The following is an 18,259-nucleotide window of genomic DNA, read 5'->3' as shown; positions in this document are numbered from 1 at the left end:
GTGGTTTTTAGAAGTCTGGAACAGATTAATCTGTTTTGCATTACTTTCTATGGGAAAGCACGACTTGGTTTTGGAACGCTTTGGTTTTGAAACAGACTTCCGGAACGGATTAAGTTTGAGAACCAAGGTGCCACAGTAGAAGGTATTTGGGAGAATGAACTTAGCATTGCAGGGAGTTGGGTCTCTTCCAGCTCAAGAATCCCACCATTCTTGCTCCCCATCTGAGCCTCCTGCTTCCTGGTCAAGCATGTCTCTTGGCCATTACCCAGAGGAGGGGTGGGCAGAGGTTGGGGCGGGGAGGTGGGTGGGCTGCCTGCCCTGGAGGACCCCCTGCCTTTCGGCTGGATCCACATAAGTACACAAACACACAGGGGCACCTGAGGCCCCGGGGCTGGGGCTTAGGGGGGGAGGGAGGGAGAGAGACTTCCTTCTTTCCTGCCTGGGCCGCGGGGTGAGTGATTTAGACCCAGCCATTGTCCTCCCTTCCTCTGGCACTTTCATGCTCTTCTGTCACAAGGGCCAAGAAAGGACAGCCTAGCTGTGCCCGCATCCCTTCCTCTTACGGGTTTGGGCTGAAGACCCGGGAAGGCTAAACTGGGTCCCTGAGCTAGGAGACCCTTTATCTGTGCATGAAAGGGCTGGTTTCTGCCAGCAGGTGCCTAGAATCAGAACTGTAGAGCTGAAGGGTCTAACGCACTGCAGGACACAGAGGTGTAAGCGGGAAAGTGTGCAGGTTGGGTTTAAATACATGTTTTGGCCATTGTCTTTATTCAACCCCAAATGCACAGACATTTTGATCAACTGCAATTCGCCTCTCATGGTGGAGATTTAATATAATTTGCACTGTGGTAAGATGTCTCCCCTTTTTATTATGGTCATTCCTATCCCACGGCCCCTCTGGAATTCCAAGCAGCCTGTTAAACTTGTGGAACTCCCTGCTGCTAGATTCCCCCTGCCCTCACAGGCAGGGCCCGATTTAGGTTTTATGAGGCCCTAAGCTACTGAAGGGAATGGGGCCCTTGATATGTCCAACTGTCCTTTGCCAATGACAAATCGTTGCTGTTTTTGGTGTTGAATATATGCTAGGTGGTAATTGATGGACCTCATAGGTATCTGAAGCCATTTGCACATGTTTTTTTTTAAATGATATTTATTAGAGGTTTAATGGTTACAGAAAAAAGAAGAAAGAAACAATAAAAAGTTAAACAAAACAAAACAATACCTTACAATACCTCAAAAATAAAAAGAACAAAAAACAATACAACAAAACAACAATAAAAACAAAAACATTAAAAACACATCCAATATTTCCGTATCTTTACCTTTCATTTACTTGTTTCATCGACCTCCTCACACCTCCCTTTTTTGTATTCTAGTTCAATTATCTATTTCAGCAAATCCTTTCCATCTTTCTCAATTTTTGTTCTATAATTTATCTTAACACAATCTAACCTTAAATTTTCCACTTTGGCCCATTAACAATCCATTTTTACATACATTTACATTTACATTTGTAACTGCTGCTAAAACCACTTACATTTACATTTGTAACATTGCTGCTAAAACCACTTAATTTCATTCTGACATCAATCTAACATTCATTAATTTTGCAGTAGTAGATAGGTAGCCGTGTTGGTCTGCCATAGTCAAAATAAAAAAATTCCTTCCAGTAGCACCTTAAAGACCAACTAAGTTAGTTCTTGGTATGAGCTTTCGTGTGCATGCACACTTCTTCAGAAAGCTCATACCAAGAACTAACTTAGTTGGTCTTTAAGGTGCTACTGGAAGGAATTTTTTTATTAATTTTGCAGTATTTCTGTAAATAGTCTTTAAATTTCTTCCAGTCTTCTTCCACCGACTCTTCTCCCTGGTCTCGGATTCTGCCAGTCATTTCCGCCAATTCCATGTAGTCCATCAGCTTCATCTGCCATGCTTCCCGGGTGGGTAGATCTTGTGTCTTCCAATGCTTTGCGATAAGTATTCTTGCTGCTGTTGTGGCGTACATAAAAAAAATCCTATCTTTCTTTGGCACCAATTGGCCAACCATGCCCAGGAGAAAGGCCTCTGGTTTCTTCAGGAAGGTATATTTAAATTCCTTTTTCATTTCATTATAAATCATCTCCCAGAAATTCTTAATCCTTGGGCATGTCCACCAAAGGTGGAAGAACGTACCTTCAGTCTCATTACATTTCCAGCATTTATTATCGGGCAAATGGTAGATTTTTGCAAGCTTGACTGGTGTTATGTAAATCATTTTCATTAAATTCTCTTTTAAGGCATTACATGCCGTAAACTTCATACCTCTGAAGCCCTTTGCCCATGTTGCCCTGCAACCAGTCCATGCAGAATGTAGGCACCCTATATACAGAAAGAAGCAAACAGGATATTTTAGGGAGTAGGCAAGCAGGCGGAGCCCATGACTTACATTATATTTATTTTTTTTTAATAATAATTTTTATTGCATTTTTCCAGTTTCAGATAATACAGAAAGAAGAAAAAACAGAAAAGATAAAAAGAAAAAGAAGAAAATCAAACCATTTCAACAACTTATTTCAATCTTCTATCGGACTTCCCCACATCTCCCGCATAGTGCATTCTTAACAATAAATTTAATCAGCAAGTTGTAACCTTGTTTCAAGTGTTTCTTTGTACTTTCAATTACAATTTGAGTTTAAATCCCTTATTTTCCAATTACTCTAAAAACATAGCATATTATCATTTTTGGCTATTTAAACATTGGTTCTTTCAAAACATGACTTACATTATAGGAGCCTACACAACACAAAATAATAATAATAAAATAAAAATTTATTTATATCCCACCCTCCCCAGCCGAAGCCGGGCTCAGAGCGGTTGGTGTATGTAGGTTTTATTTTATTTGTTTTTTTATCTTCTGTTTTGGAAATGTACATCCAGGTTTTTTCCTCCCTTTAATTTTTTTTTAATATAAAATTTTTATTCAATTTTCACCAATTTTTTAAACAAACAGAACAACACAAACAAACACAAAAACAAATAACAAGTATAATTTCATATCCTTATTTTCTTATAACTTATTTCTCCGACTTCCCCATACCTCCCCTTTCTGCATCCCATTTTGAAAATTTTTGTTTCAACAAATCCTCCCTTTAAATTTTTTTGGGGGCCCCCAAGAGAATGGGGCCCTAAGCTAGAGCTTGTTTAGCTTATACATAAATCCAGCACTGCTCACAGGGCTCCAAAGAACCCAGGCGTCCGGGTGGCGTAGGCGCTGGACTTGAGACCTAGGAGGGAGGCTGCGGCGCCACCTGGAGGCCGAAGCGAAGCAGCGCCGCTGGAGCGCCAGGAGCGGCACCTGGACCTTGCCAGGTGAGGGTCTCTCCCCGGCCAATGAGAGGGCCTGCTTCCCGACCAGCCCACCAATGGGCGCGGAGCTGCCCCCCCCCGCTGCCGGGAACGCCGATCGCCGGGGATCAGAAGCCAGAAACGTGCCGCGTTTTCTACTGGCGCTTCCGCAGCTCCGCAAAGGCTCCGCTCGGCGGCCCCGGCCAGGTGAGCGGCCCCGGCCAGGTAAGCAGCCCTTTCTTCTCCTCCTCCTGTGCAAAGAGCGGGGGGATCGCTGACTCCGGGGCAAGATGACCTTGGCGAGGAGACCCCCGAAAGGGCTCGCCTCGCAGCCCCGGAGTGCGCCCGGGGTTTTCCCAGGACTTAATCCGGGGCAGTTCTCTAGTCCGCGGTGAGGCTCGCTGACTTCGGATTTGGGCTGAGCTGGGGCTTGTTCCCCCAGCCAGCCAGCCCCCCCCCCGCCCCCCAATTTTCCGTCTCGCGCCCCCACCTCTGCAGGGAGAGCAGCGGGTCCTTTGCGCGCCCTGCGCCCATCCTGCCATCTGGAGTTTGCGCGTCCATTTCCTGCCCGCCGAGGGGGGAGGCGGCGAAAACTCCGGCCTGGGCGCTTGAATGGCTCGGGGGTGAGTCATGGCCGGAGGCTCGGGAGCGCGCAGGGGAGGGTCATTCTCCAGGGAGCAACTTTGCAATGGAGAGGGAACCCTGGGCAGCTACCTGGCAGTGGGGTGGGGGCACAGTTTAGGCCTGCAGGAATTGGCCCCCTTTTTGAGTCCAGGGCTCCTTTAGGAACTGCAGCAACCCATCCAGACACCACTTCGAAACCTCTGCTCCTTTTGGGACCTGCCTAGTCACCCAAAACAGGAGTTTCGCCGAGAAACGGAGGGCAAGGTCTCCACTCAGTCTGAGCCCCAAATAAGAAACCAGACCCCTAAGCCTCAAAAAACAACAACAAAAAATCCTTCCCCTCCAGGGATCACATCCATCCAACACTGTGCCAGTCGCACCCGAGGACTAAACACTGGGGTCTCCTGGTCTGTGCCTCCCAGTTTCCTTGGTGGGGGCAGGAAGGTGCAGGATGGTGGAGAAAATGGGGACTGCAGTAAAAAGTTGGGATTTGTTGACCTCCAGTGAAGCTGAATGTTGGAGGACTCAGGACAGATAAAAGTAAGGGCTTCTTCACGTAGCCCAGAATTAAACTTTGGAACTCCCTGCCACAGGAGGCAGGGATGGCCATCAACTCAGATGGCTTTCAAAGAGGATTGGACAAACTCATGGAGGAGGAGGGGGGGCTTCTGAGGGCTACTAGCCAGGATGGCTGTGTGCTACGACCCTCCACTGCTGGGGGCCGTAAATGCCTCTTGAGTGCCACTTGCTGGGGGAAAGCCAAAGGGGGGGGCACTGTCGCACTTATGGGCTTCTTTCCATTGGGCATCTGGGGGGCCACTGTGAGAACAAGAAAAGAACATGATTGTTGGATCAGCCATCTAGCCCAGGACCCCGTTCTCACAGCCTCTGGGCCTGGAGGTTCCATCAGAAGAATGTGCCCTCTGGATCCGACCAAGTGGCCACCCAGGTGCCTTTTCTGGGAAACGGGCAGGCGGGATCCGAACCTGAGAGCAGCTCTGTCCTCCTGCGGTTTCCGCAGCTGGCATTCCCTCCATCGTGGCTGGCAGCCACCCCTTCTGCTGAGGGCCCTCTCTGGCTGCGAGACCCACCACTTGGCCCAGTCGCCACCTCTGTGCGGTGGCCAGTGTGGTTGGCCTCCCCGTCTTGCGAGCCCTGACCTTGCTTGGCTCCATCCTGACCCGTGCCGCCTTCTTCCTCCCTCTCTCCAGGGAGACCATGGCTCCCAGCAGCTTGAGATGCCAGCGCCTCGAGCCGGACGGGGCTTCTGCCAGGAGCCGGCGCCGCTGCTGCCGCATCCCAGACCACAAGCGCTGCTCTTTCCTGCGCGCGGCACAGGGGAAATACGCCACGCTGATCACGCCCTACGTGCGAGACTTGCACAAGAGCGTCCTACTCAAGAACACCATCCTGCACCTCCAAGACCCCGGCCAAGGGAGCCAGGAAACGGGCCTCGGGCTGGCAGCACCCCAGGGTGCCCCACCTTGGCAAGAGAAAAGCCCGGGTCCCCCAGCAGAGAGCGAAGGCGCAGTGTCTCTGCCAGCGCAGCCAGCAGAAGAACCTCCGAGTGCCGTGGGCAATGGCCAGGCGAGAGCAGCTGACATGGGCACAGGCATGTGGCCACTGCCTGCCTTCTCCAGCCCCTGCCAAGATGCAGGACAGGTGGCCAGTGAAGACAGCCGGCCTGACCCGCTCCTGGATTCCTTCCTCTGCTCTGCTGGGGAAGTCCTGCATTTTTGGGAGAGTCTGCAGCAACAGGAAGGTGGCAGTGGCCCCTGCCCGCCTCTGGCTGGCCCCAGAACCGATTCCCCTTGGCCTTCTGAAAGTGCAGCTGCCAGCCCAGGGCAGGAGGCTGGTTCCTGGGGTACCCTCTGCCCTGAGGAGCAGCCCCGCGACCCCTTGTTTGACAGCTTTGAGATCTTGGCCTCCAGCTATGCGAGCGACATCCCTGCAGAGGATTTCTTCGCAGACATCGACATGTCAGAGTTTGAGAGCATTCTGTGGGGCTCGCCGAGCAACGGGCAGCCCACAGTTATCAACATGGCAGGCCAGGCTGCTGCTGAGATTGCCCCCCAGGCTGAAGCACCCCCTCTTCCCGGTCAGGATGCAAGCAGCAGCACTGGGAGCCTCGATCATTACGCGGAGCTCCTTCTGCGCTCCTGAAATGCTCCACTCCGGATCCCTTGGATTTCAAGGTTCTGCCGTCATTAAAGTTTACAGGTCAATTGACCATGACTTGCCAAGAAAAGGGACCGTGGGTTTTGCAGGACTAAATCAACTAGCTTTAAACCTTGCAATACCGGCATTTTTCATTCTACTTGAAAGGGTGCAAACAAGTGACTAAACTCTCATTTGCTGCAAGTGCAATAAATCCTGTCTATTAGAGTAGTGGAAATGTTTGTCATTGGCTCTGGGAATGTCCTCAGCACCCCCAGGCCTGAGAGTTAACTCTTTATGGACAAAGTGTGCCCTTTCAGCAGCCCCCCAGGTCTGAGTCCTGCCAGGTGGTAGCAGCAACCGTGGGCACAACCGGAAGCTTCTCCTACAGGGAAGACGTTCTTGCTCTTCAAGCCCCTCCTGGTTCTAGGAGGCCACGGGGTGGGGCATGGTGGGGATCCGTTGAGCCCATCCCTCACCTTAACAGCCTCTTCCTCTGACATGTCTGGCCTGCCCGTCTCTGGCTCCTGCCTCATGGGCACTGCCAAACCCCTCTCCTGGGCCAGTGCCCTGGCCTCCTGCCTCCTCCCCTGACAGGTTGACTCTCAGGAGCCGGTGCAGGACCAGGGCAGGTGTTGGCTCAGGTGGGCTGGGGCAGCTTCTCCCTAGTTCAGGGACTGGGAACCTCAGGCCCGCCAGACATTGTTGGACTCCAACTCCCAGCATTCCCTGACCATTAGCTGTGCTAGCTGTGGCTGATGGGAGTTGGAGTCCAACTCTCTTTCTGTACGCAAGCCCATTTTCCTTGAAGCAAAGTTGCTGCTGCCACCCCTGGTGGGCATCTTTTGCCAGCCTTGCCTTTTGCCAGCTCAGTTCGGAGGACGGGGACTCCTTTGCTACCTCTTCCAAGCATGTGGCCAGTTGGCTGAAGCAGCCCTGGAATTGCATCTTGACTACCTCTTCAAGCTGGTTCTGCATCCCAGCAATGGGGCTGCTGCCGCCGCCGCCTTCTGACATTGGCCAGACCTGCTTGGTGGTTCCCCAGACACATGCGCATTGTGGTCGTCTGCTCTGGAAATGTACTGCTGATGTGCCAAGGCAGGTGCTCCTCTGCTGCGGAGCCTCTCGCCAGAGCCATTCTTCCTGGGATCTTGAATTTGGGGACCTGTGAATCTCTGCATTTCTCTGGCTACCCCAGAAAGAAACTTCTTGGGCCACATTCCTCATTCCTGCCTTGGCAGACATTTGGACCATTTGCCACCCTCTGATGGTGCCCTTGAGTGGACAGTTTTGGCTCGCTAGTCCTGTTCCAATGAGCATGATGCAAATTAAAATCTCTCATGGGCTGGGAGCCCCAACGTGAACTGGCAACACCAGGCTGCAAATGTCCTTCTAGACTTCTGAATACCTGCCTTTGATGAATACTTGAAGAAGACAAGTTGTGTTGTTTTGATAGAATCACAGAATTGTCGGGTTGGAAGGGACCCCGAGGGTCATCTAGCCCAACCCTGCTGCAGTGCAGATATCACAATATTGCATTCCTTCTTTAAAACCTAACCAAAAAGGTTACGCTCTCAGGTCAGTGCTGATGTCTGTAGCAAGTTATTTATAAATGTTATAAATTATTGCCTGATATGTTAAAGGGGAGGGCAAGGGACTGGGGTGTGTGCGCTCCTGGGCAACGTCCAGGGTGAGGTCCTCTCCTCCCATCCCCAGCTGTGAATACGAGGAACAGCCTGGCTTTCTCTCATATGCCGCCTTCAGGACAAACACATTCTGGCATCAGCTGTAGGCCCGCTAGACCAGGCTTCCTCAAACTCGGCCCTCCAGATGTTTTGAGACTACAGTTCCCATCATCCCTGACCACTGGTCCTGCTAGCTAGGGATCATGGGAGTTGTAGGCCAAAAACATCTGGAGGGCTGTGGTTGAAGAAGACTGCTCTAGATATTGCAGGACTACAACTCCCATAATCCCTAGTCATTGACTGTGCTTGCTAGGGTTGATGGGAGAGGTGGTTTAACAACATCTGGAGGGCCAAAAGTGCTTTAAAATGCATTCACTTCTATGGTGCCAGAAGAATTTATACTGCTAGTTCTTTGGAAAATGTGATATGAAGGTCTCTTAAGTGCAATACGTATAATACAAGGCACCTCTGGATTATCCTAGTGCCTAAATTTGTGCCCTGAATGTGCCAGGAAGAGAGAGATATTCTGCATACAGGCTCCAGAAATCTCCTCTAGCTCCAGACTCAACGTCCTTCACCCTCCTGGTCCCTGGCTTGTTTTAGCACTGAAAGAGCCAAGGTCCATGCAAGTAACATTTTTGAAAGTTCCTGTTTTTGTCTGCAAATGAATTGCTTTCCCCCCAGTAATCTTGTTGTGGCTCTCTTTCCTGGAGTCCTTGAGAGAGACCTTGGGAGGCTGGAGGGCAGGAGGCTTTCTGCAGTGCAGCTGCTTTCCTCCTCCCCAAGGAAGGCGGGGGTGGCGAGGAGAGCCGGGCCTTGGCCGGTGGCGTTTGCTGCCACTGAGCACCTCCGGGACCTTGCCCTGCACCTTCGCCCAAAGCCAGGCAGCGCAGGACCCTGGCAGGAGTCTGCTGGGCAAGGCCAAAGTCCAGCATCGCCTTTTCCCAGAGGCCCATGGTGGGAAGGGGAGGAGCTGTGGGGACTCTGCCCTCCTGCCATTTCCAGCAGATGGATTCAGAGTTGGGGGGCTGGGGGCTTCATCTTTCAGAAACCCCACAGGCTGTGGGGCAGGAGCAGAGCTCTCCTTCTGTGGGACAGTGGTTGTTTTTTTAAACTTATTTTTTCATTCGCAAAAACATACATAAAAGCAAACAAACAAAAAAGGCATACATAAAAAATAAAATAAAACAATCTTACAATGATTATTCTTAGACTGATATAGATCTTGACTTATATATAATGAAATTATTTACAAATCTAAGATTTATATACTCTTGTAGTTATACAATATCTAAGAAAAAAGAAAGAAAAAACTGTCAAAATGACAACTTAGACAATGAAAATACCTATCTATTGTAAAGTAATACTTAATATAATTCAAACCAATAATAGTGTTTTTTGTACACTATAACCTTCGATTTGGATTGAATCCTTTTTCAATTTATTATGTTGTTGACTTCCTTCTACCTCATTATAGTTTCAGTTTGAGTATTACTATTTTTTGCCCTGTATTTAATTGTTTATCCTCATCTTGGAATGAAGAGGAAAATATTTTACTACCTGTGAAATTATTCAAGACACAGCCAAGTCTTATTATTGAAACCTTGTTTTGTTAAGTAATTATTAAAACATTCCCATTCTTTTTTTAACTTTGTCTGTTGATTGACTTCTTGTTAACTCCATCATTTTTTCTGTGGGACAGGCTGGAGGGGGGAGCAAACACCTGAGGACAGAAACGGGGGCTGTGTACCCCTGACAATTAAGTCCAGTCGCGAACGACTCTGGGGTTGTGGTGCTCATCTCGCTTTACAGGCCGAGGGAGCTGGCGTTTGTCCGCTCTGCAAACAGTTATTCCGGGTCATGTGGCCAGCATGACTAAGCCGCTTCAGAACACTGACACCAGAGCAGCGCACGGAAACGCCGTTTACCTTCCCGCTGGAGTGAACTTTATCTACTTGCACTGGCATGCTTTCGAACTGCTAGGTTGACAGGAGGTGAAGGTAGCTTGTGTCTTGAGAGACTGAAATTCCTGCCTCTGCTCAAGGTGAGGACCTGAGCTTTCTCTGGCAGCTGCAATATACCAGGCTTTCTTAACAGCGACACTTTCCAGTTATTCCATGAAAGCAACTAGGTTCAATGAGAACAGAAGGGCTCTCAGGCTCCGCCAGCCAAGCCCTGAACTATGTGCAGCAACAGCAGTGCCTCTGGGCACTTGCAGAATGCCCCTTTCACTCTGGAGGTGCCACCCAACCGCCACATGCACGTTTTGTGGGTAAAAGGGCTTTTGCAGGCAGGCTGGCTGCCAGGACATTTCCTGGATCCTAGGCAAGCAAACCATTCAGTTTCATTTCTTAACTTGCCTTTGCGTCACGTGTTTTTTTCCGCTCGTGATCCTCTGGGTGTTGCCAAAGCTTCCTGGCCAGCCTGAGAGCTCTGCAACAAGAGGGGAAGAAATTGCCCACTCCTGAACGTCCCAAGCGAGAGGGAGAGGGGGCAGAACAGAAGCCATGTTGATGAACACAAAATAAATTATTTCTGCCCCTCTCACCATCTCTCGGCATTGAAGGATCCGCCACAGAATGTATCAAAAGCACTGTTTCCAATCTGTCATAAAGTCCTATTTGTGTATTTTTCAGAACAGCCTTCTTCAAACTGGTGCCCTCCAGGATTTTTTGGACTACAGTGGTACTTGGTTCTCAAACGCCTTGGTTCCCAGACACCCAAAACCCAGAAGTAAGTGTTCTGGTTTTCGAACGTTTTTCAGAAGCCGACTGTCCGATGCAGCTGTTGGCTATTGTTTCCGAGCGCCTGCACCAATCAGAAGCCGCGCCTTGGTTTTTTAACATTTTGGAAGTCAGACAGACTTCCGGAACGGATTAAGTTTGAGAACCAAGATACCACGGCATCTGGCGCTTTTGGTTTTGCTATTTTGTTTTTGAGGCTTTTTCGGTTAATTTACTTTTGTGACTGTGTGGAACCCAGTTCAGCTGATTGATTGATTGATTGATTGATTGATTGATTGACTGATTGTGTGACTGTGGAAATGGATAAAAGTCCCCCCTCCAAACAATGACTATCATCAGGAAGATTTATTTATTTTTAATTTTCATCATCTACAATACTGTCTTCTTTATTTTATAGTACAGTACATTGATTACTGCTTTCATTTTATGGATCAATGGTCTCGTTAGAGAGGAAAATTAATGTTAAATTGCTGTTTTAGGGGTTGTTTTTAGAAGTCTGGAACGGATTAATCTGTTTTGCATTACTTTCTATGGGAAAGCACGCCTTGGTTTTGGAACGAACTGCCGGAACGGATTAAGTTTGAGAACCGAGGTATCACTGTACAGCCTCCCACTGTCTGTCTGTCTCAGCATTGTATGACTTATGCTAGCTGGGACTGCAAGTAGCCCAACAAAGCCGGGGGGGGGAGGGAAAACAGGTTAGGAGAGGATGATTTAGATCAGTGGTTCCCCATTAAGGGTCCGGGCACCCCTGGGGGTCTGCAGAGCGCACCCAGGGGGGGGGGTCCATGGCCCCATCCCTTGCCTCCCCCCCCCCCAACTAACTGTCATTCGCCTTCCCTTCAAGGCGCGGAGGCAGAGCAGCTTTTCTTAGTCAGCAGGAAAGCAGCAGCAGCGGCAGCCACAGAGGAGGAACATCTTTGCTGGCTGCCCCCCTGAAGGTGGCTTGATGGCCCCCATCCCCTCCCAAACCATGGAGGTGACTCCGTTTTCTCTCCTCCCCCCCACACCTGCCTGATCTCCCCGGCTGCTGCTTCCTTCAGCCCCACGCCTGGTCTCTAACTTCAGATATTGTAATATATCGGAACATTGTGATGTTTAGCTGCTGATATATCACAACGTTGAAAGCCAGATATCCCTCAGCCCTAGTCTGTTTTTTAGTACCTACCTAAAATCCTTTGCTTATTAGGGCTGCCCCACATTGCTTTGCAGAAGTAACTACTATAGAGTTATCAAAATTTTGAAAAGTAGAGGGTCTGTGGCTTGGCTTTTGCAAAATAGGGGGTCCTCAGTAATTAGTCTTTGTCCATGGAGTTTTCTTGGCAGGGATACTGGAGTGGCTTGCCGGTTCCTGCTCCAGGTGGATCACGTTTGGTCAAAACTCTCCACTATGACCTGTCCATCTTTGGTGGCCCTGCACGGCATGGCTCATAGCTTCTCTGAGTTATTCAAGCCCCTTCGCCATGGCAAGGCATGGTTGGACAGTGTTCTCAAAGCGACCAGCATGAGTTTGACCAAACTGCAGGAGGCAGTGGAAGACAGGAGTGCCTGGCGTGCTCTGGTCCAGGGGGTCACCAAGAGGCGGACATGACTAAACGACTAAACAATAGTAATTAGTTAATTGGGAATCACTGATTTAGATGCTTCAGGTCACATTTGCTTGTTTACTTTTGTTTAGCAGAATGTGACATGGACATTAATCATGTCAGGAACTCTGCCTGTGTGTTTTTATAAAGCCCTGTGACAAAAGCTCCCCCCCCCCCATGTTTGGCTTTTGAAGGGGGCTCCTTTCCTCTTAGCTGGCTGCTACTTCTTTGCTGCAAACGGTGGAATGGGCTAGAAAGTTTGGGAGGTGGGAGTTCAGTCTGCGGCACCCCTTCTCAGCTGGAAAACCCCATGGCAGATCTTGGCCCCAGCTACAGAATTGTAGAGTTGGAAGGGGTCCCCCAAGAGTCATCTAGTCCAGCCCCCCGGGACTAAAAAGGAAGTGGGCAGCCAGTATCGCCCGGAGCTCTTTCCAACACACAAAAAGGTCACAACCAAACCCTTTGGGGTCGCTTGATCTTCAGTAGGTCCTAAGGAGCTGATGGGAGGTGGAGCACAGCTGCAGGGCTGTCTGGAGGACCTTGGGGGCTCCCTGCCCCTGGAAGAGAAGGTTGGGTTTGTTCAAGGACAAGAGGTGTCCTTGGTTTGGCGTCTTGGCGCTGCTCCGCAGTCTGGGTTTCCTTTAGGGTGCCTCGAGGCATGTGCAGAGTTTCTTCCAGGCGTCTTCAGAGTTGCTTTTAGTTGCAGTTTAGAGCTTTTAAGGGATTTTGGGGCACAGTTGGCGCTTCTTTCCATAACTCCTCACTTTGCTTTGTGTTCCAATTCATTCTTGGTTTGGGGGCACTATTTTTTATTATTAAACTTAAAATTTGTTTTTTCTTTGTGAACTGAATAGATGTCTATTCCTGAGCCATCAGTTTCTGCTTCTTCAGTTTCTTCTGAGGCATCTTCTTCTTTAGAGCAACTTCCTCTTCTGGCTTGGGGACACTTTGCTGCTTCTTCTCTGGGCGGATCATCTCAATGTGGCGAGGAGAACTCACGGCCGGGTTCATGCGACCAGGAGCCCTGCAGGTTGGGAGCTTTGTTAACCTGAAGGTGCTCACTTACAGGAGAGTCCCCTCCCAGACCCGTGAGTTCAGCCTTGCTCTTTTAAGCACGTGCAGGAGGAACTCGGCACTCTTTTGGGCCGGCGCCCCACTGCTTGGCCCGCACACCGGCCCACGCCCCCCTTGCAACGACAGAAGGGACCCCACTGCTTTGGGAGGCTCGCATCCTTCCAGGACTTGGGAGCCTGGGCAGCCTCACGTCTTTGGAGCCCCTTGACTTGGGTTCTCCGGACCGGGTTCAGAGCTTTCCTTTACAGCAGTGTTTTTCAACCACTGTTCTGCGGCACACTAGTGTGCCGCGAGATGTTGCCTGGTGTGCCGTGGGAAAAATTGAAAAATTAAAAAAAAAATTTAGGCGGGCGCCGGACTGTGTCCACCCTATTTTCCATCCATCCTGGGTGGGGATCAGATCGGATGGGATCGGATGAGAGCGGACAGGTGGTCCGCTCTCATCCGATTCCCCATAGAGAGCAGCGGGGCTCTGAGATCTCTCTCTCCGCACACAGTGGTGGTGTGCCTCGTGATTTTTTTCATGAAACAAGTGTGCCTTTGCCCAAAAAAGGTTGAAAAACACTGCTTTACAGCCGCAGCTGCCGCCGGAGGGGAGGCGGGGGGGCCCCGCTCTTTTTAAACTGGAAATATTGAGTTCATAACATTTATTCACAGCTTGACTGTAAAACAAGATCCTTCATATGGATCTGCAAAGTGATCATTTTATAGCTTTATCTTTTAAGGGACATTTCGGTGGCCGTTTCCAAAGCCTCTTCCCGCCCCTTCCTCTCCGCGCTCGTCTGAACGCCTCGCATCCGGAGCGACTGCGGAGCGGCTCCTCCGCGCCGCAGCCAATCAGCGCGGGGGGGCGGGGCCTCCGGCTTGTTTGTTCCATCCCGCCCCGCCCCCTTCCTCCCGCAACGATGAGTCGTCCCGGCGCCGCCCCCTTGTATGCAGATGAGGCGGCCTGGCGTGCCCCGCCATTGGCCGGCGCTGGCGCCTCCCCCCCGCCCCCGCAGGGCGAATGTCTCCTTCCCTCCCGGCAGCGGCGGCGGGAGTCCAGCCCGGAGCGCGGAGGGGAAGCATGCCGGCGCCTGATTGGCTGCGCGCCGCGTTCCAGACCCCGCTGATTGGCCCCTGAAGAGCCGGGTATGTAAATCGGGGGTCTCGGGGGTCCCTCGCGGGGCCGCCGCGCCGGAGGATCCCGCCTGGATCCCGGGACTGCGCCGCCCGCCCGCCCGGTGACTCAGCCCGGCTGCCGCCGCCGCCGCCGCCGCCTGGCCATGAGTCACTCTCCGCTCCCGCGACGGGGAGGAAGCTGCGCGCGCCCCCGCCCGGACGGACACCCGCGGGGGGGGCTTCCCAAAATGCGGGGGCCGGGCGAGACTTGCCCGATCCCGCCCCAGAGAGTTGGGGGGGGGCGGTTATTTGGGAGGAGGGATCTCCTTAGCCGATCGATCCCCAAGAGCGGGGGGAAGGCGCTCCGGATCTCGCCCTCCTCCGGGGCAGCTGGATCCCGGAGCCCAGCTGGGCGGAGCGCAGCGTGCAGAGCGGCCGGATCCAGAACGGAAGCCCGGCCGGGTGGGGCCTGGGCGCCGCGACCCCCACCCATCCCGGCCGCGGGAGGAGGATCCCCCCGCCAATCCCGCCCCCACCGCAACTGCGGGGAAGGATCCGACCCTCCTCGCAAGCTGGAGATCCTGCCCGGCTCACCGCTTCACTCAGAGACCTTTCTTCTTAATGGGCGTCGTATGTAAGCTTTACTCCAGAGTAGCCCCGTTGACGTTAACGGACCTCACTTGGCCGTGTTCATTAAACGTCAGTGGGTCTCCTCTGAGTAGGGCTAGCATCGGATCCACCCCATAAACTGCGAAGGGGGCGGGGCGCGGCGCTTCTTTGGATCAGAGTTTTGGATATTTTCACACCGAAACCAAAAATAGTGTTGCACTGCTGCTGTTTTTTTGGGGGGGGGGCAAAATCAACAGCCAGCTTCCAAATAGCCTCACAGCTGGGGCGGGGGTGTGTGTGTGTGTTTAATTATTTCATTTCCTAATTTAATCCCCGCTTTTCAGGCCTCTTGAAGCATCTCACACAGACTTTTTATTTTTAAAAATTATAGATTGGTACAGATACGTAAACAATAAATGACGTTTTCCAAAAACCAGCCCTGTAAAAAATGCAGTAATATGGACTACAGCTGGAATATCGGGTCTGCAGGACTCTCCCCACCCAGAGTCCTGGGATCCTCCAGATACTTGTCCTACCCATCAGCCCCTCTGTCATGCTGCTGGGCTGGTGGGGCTGATGGGAGTTGTAGTCCAGAGGCCAGGAAGGCAGCTGGCTAGCAAAGGCTGATCTAGAGAAAGCTCTCAAAGTGGCCCCTGCGGGTGGGATTTACCGGGGGGGGTGGAGTTAAGAGGCAAGAGGGTGGCGGGGGGGGGCACTGGAGGGGTAATGGACTCTGGCATCGCTGGACCCAGTTCACCAGTTTTGCTGAATCCATTATACCCGCCTTTCTCAAGCTGTTTTTTGGCTACAACTCCCATCATCCCTGACCATGGATCCTGATAGCTAGGAATGATGGGAGTTGTAGTCCAGCAACAGCTGGGGACCCAAACTTGAGAAAGGCTGATGCTAAATAGTTTCAGTTTCTGAATAGATGTGGAATTGATTGTTACTGCTTTGACTTCTATTGTGTTATTTATTATCTTCCGTGGTGCAAACCTCTCTTCTGGGTCATGCTTCTGACAGGGTAGGGGGCACTGGGGGCGGGTTATGAAACCAATGGGGCAGGACCCCTCTCCAAACAAAATGGGGAACCACTGACCTAGAGTCTGGGCGCCTCTCTAGTGAGGCTCCTCCTGCTCCAGTTTTTGCCTGGTGCGTGTGGGGGGGGGGAGGCTTTGCACGGAAGGGGCAGGGCCTCCCTCCCCAGGTGGGGAGGGGCTGCTGCCGCCACCCTGGGGTGACTGTGCCAGCTGTTGCCTTGGGCCTTGCGTGTTCCCCTACAGAGCCCCCCTGACCCCCTCTTCTCTTCCCTTCCCCAGAAAGATGCTGGCCAAGGGCACGAAGCGGAAGCGGATTGAGGGGGACGAGGGCGCCCCCTCCGCGGCCCCCACCAGCTCCCTCTTCAGCCTCTCGGTCTCCAAGCTGCACCAGAGCCTCCAGCACGTTGAGCCCAACCTGCGGCACCTGGTGCTCGTGGCAAACACCCTGCGGCGCATCCAGGACGAGATGCAGCCGGCCCCGGGGGCCCTCTTCCAGCAGCCGGACCCTCCTGTGGCCCCCACTGGCAGCTCCGCCTGCAGGGAGAGCTCTGGGGGCGCCCTGCCCTGTGCCCCCCAGGACCCTGGCAGGAGGCTGCCTCCGCCACCGCCTTCTCTCGCCCCCCATGCGGACGAGCTGCTCCTCTCCAGCATGGACCTCTCAGTCTTCTCCACCATCTTGGAGGACCTCAGCGGCCTGGAAGGGTTTGGGGATGCCGTGCACCCCTCCGCCGCCCAGCCCGAGGGGGGCCCGCTCTGCTCGGAGCCGGAACGGACTTTGCAGCCGTGCTCCTCCGCCCCGCTGGACACCCTGGGCCCCAGCACCTACCTCCTGGATGACGGCCTGGAGGGCATCTTTGAAGACATTGACACCTCCATGTATGACTGTGAGCTGTGGTCGCCCACCAGTCTCCCCAGCTTCAAGGAGGCCTTTCCCAGCTCGGAGGACGAGCGGCCAGGCTTGGCGGACCTCGATTATCTCATGGACATGCTGGTGGAGGCTCAGGAGCTGTGACCTGGGCAGGGGGGGAAGGGGGGGAGTGGACGTTCCTGTAGGAGCCGAGTTTCACCTTGGGGTGGAGGCACCTCTGGTGGGTGGGTCGCAAGTGGGCAACGGAGGGAAAGGGGGGAGTTACAGTTAGCATCAGGTTGTATTCAGCTCAAGGGTGTTTCTCCAAGTAGACCGACTGTCGGTTAATTTCAGGAGGTCTCTGCTGACTGCATTGAAACAGCCAGAGCCTTGCGTGAAGATGCGAAACGGCCCCATTTACATCTTCCGAGAAGCTGTTTCCTCAACTTCCTGTATGAGATGATCCCACAAAGGAAGGGGCTCTGCGGCCCCTTGACATTCCTGGAAGACTCCTACTTTCCGTGAGAATCTGGGCACCTCCGAGAGGCTCAAACAGATTACAGTGGTACCTCGGTTTAAGAACAGTCCTGTTTACGAACGATTCGGTTTACAAACTCCACAAAACTGGAAGTAGTGTCTCGGATTGCAAACTTTACCTTGGTCTAAGAACGGAATCTGAACGGTGGAAGGGCACTGGCGGCAGGAGGCCTCATTAGGGAAAGCGCGCCTCGATTTAAGAATGGTTTTGGTTTAAGAACGGACTTTCGGAACGGATTAAGTTCGGAAACCGATGTCCCACTGTATCTGATAAGACAAGGTTCTGCAACAGCTTTTAAAGGCAGGAATGTCTCTCCTGCTTCCCAGGGGCAGGGGGGTGGGATTTTCCATTTGTGGGGGGCTTCCCCCCAACCCCTCCCCAATGGGCCAGATTTTGACTGAGGTGTTGACCAACTTGTTTGCAAAGAAGCAGCACCTGAGTCTCGGTCGTCCTGAAGGGCCTGTTTGCTGAGCTGGCCCCGCCTTCTCCATTTCCTCCTCCACCCTCGGCTGACTCCTCTGGGTGGCAAGGGCAAGGAAGTGCTCCCTTGCGCATGTGTGCACACACAGATGTCTGGTGTCTTGAGAGCGGCCCTCAGCGGCAAACGGTTGTGAGTCTGGGAGGGTAATTTATTGTCTGAGTGCCGAGGACTTGAGCTTGGCAATCCCATGTACTGTTTATGTGTCATATCACTTTTTAAATGACCAAATTTATCTTTCTCTCTCTCTGTGTGTGTGTGTGCGTTTCACTTGGGGGACCTGAAAAGGTAGAGCCATAGAAGGAAGGGACCCCTGAGGATCATCCAGTCTGACCCCCTGCAATCCCTCACCAGTGGTCACCCAGCCTCTGCTTTAAAGACGCCTTTCAAGGGAGACCTCCAGAAAGGTCTTCCTAATGTTCAGCTGGAATCTCCTTTATTGCAATTGGAAG

General features: G+C 52.1%; 2 protein-coding genes across 3 annotated transcripts; both read left to right on the top strand.

Moving 5' to 3' along the window:
- Positions 1 to 3,126: 3,126 nt before the first annotated feature.
- Positions 3,127 to 6,336, top strand: LOC308590087 (uncharacterized protein). Of its 2 annotated transcripts, none has more exons than XM_081199746.1 (2): positions 3,127 to 3,531; positions 5,160 to 6,336. In XM_081199746.1, the coding sequence occupies exon 2, from the start codon at positions 5,167 to 5,169 to the stop codon at positions 6,109 to 6,111; it is 945 nt and encodes a 314-aa protein (XP_081055872.1). In that variant the 5' UTR covers positions 3,127 to 3,531; positions 5,160 to 5,166; the 3' UTR covers positions 6,112 to 6,336. The 2 variants fall into 2 exon arrangements, with proteins under 2 accessions (XP_081055872.1, XP_081055871.1); XM_081199745.1 differs by having other exon boundaries at positions 3,127 to 3,549.
- Positions 6,337 to 14,184: 7,848 nt separating this feature from the next.
- On the top strand, positions 14,185 to 18,042 carry SERTAD1 (SERTA domain containing 1). Its single transcript, XM_081203829.1, has 2 exons — positions 14,185 to 14,325; positions 16,224 to 18,042. The coding sequence occupies exon 2, from the start codon at positions 16,228 to 16,230 to the stop codon at positions 16,954 to 16,956; it is 729 nt and encodes a 242-aa protein (XP_081059955.1). The 5' UTR covers positions 14,185 to 14,325; positions 16,224 to 16,227; the 3' UTR covers positions 16,957 to 18,042.
- The last annotated feature ends 217 nt before the right edge of the window (positions 18,043 to 18,259 follow it).

Source organism: Podarcis bocagei, assembly GCF_964188305.1.
Source record: "Podarcis bocagei genome assembly, chromosome: 7".
NCBI classification, from domain to species: domain Eukaryota; kingdom Metazoa; phylum Chordata; class Lepidosauria; order Squamata; family Lacertidae; genus Podarcis; species Podarcis bocagei.
The sequence above is the reverse complement of the archived record's forward strand: the minus strand, read 5'-3'. Positions and strand labels throughout refer to the sequence as shown.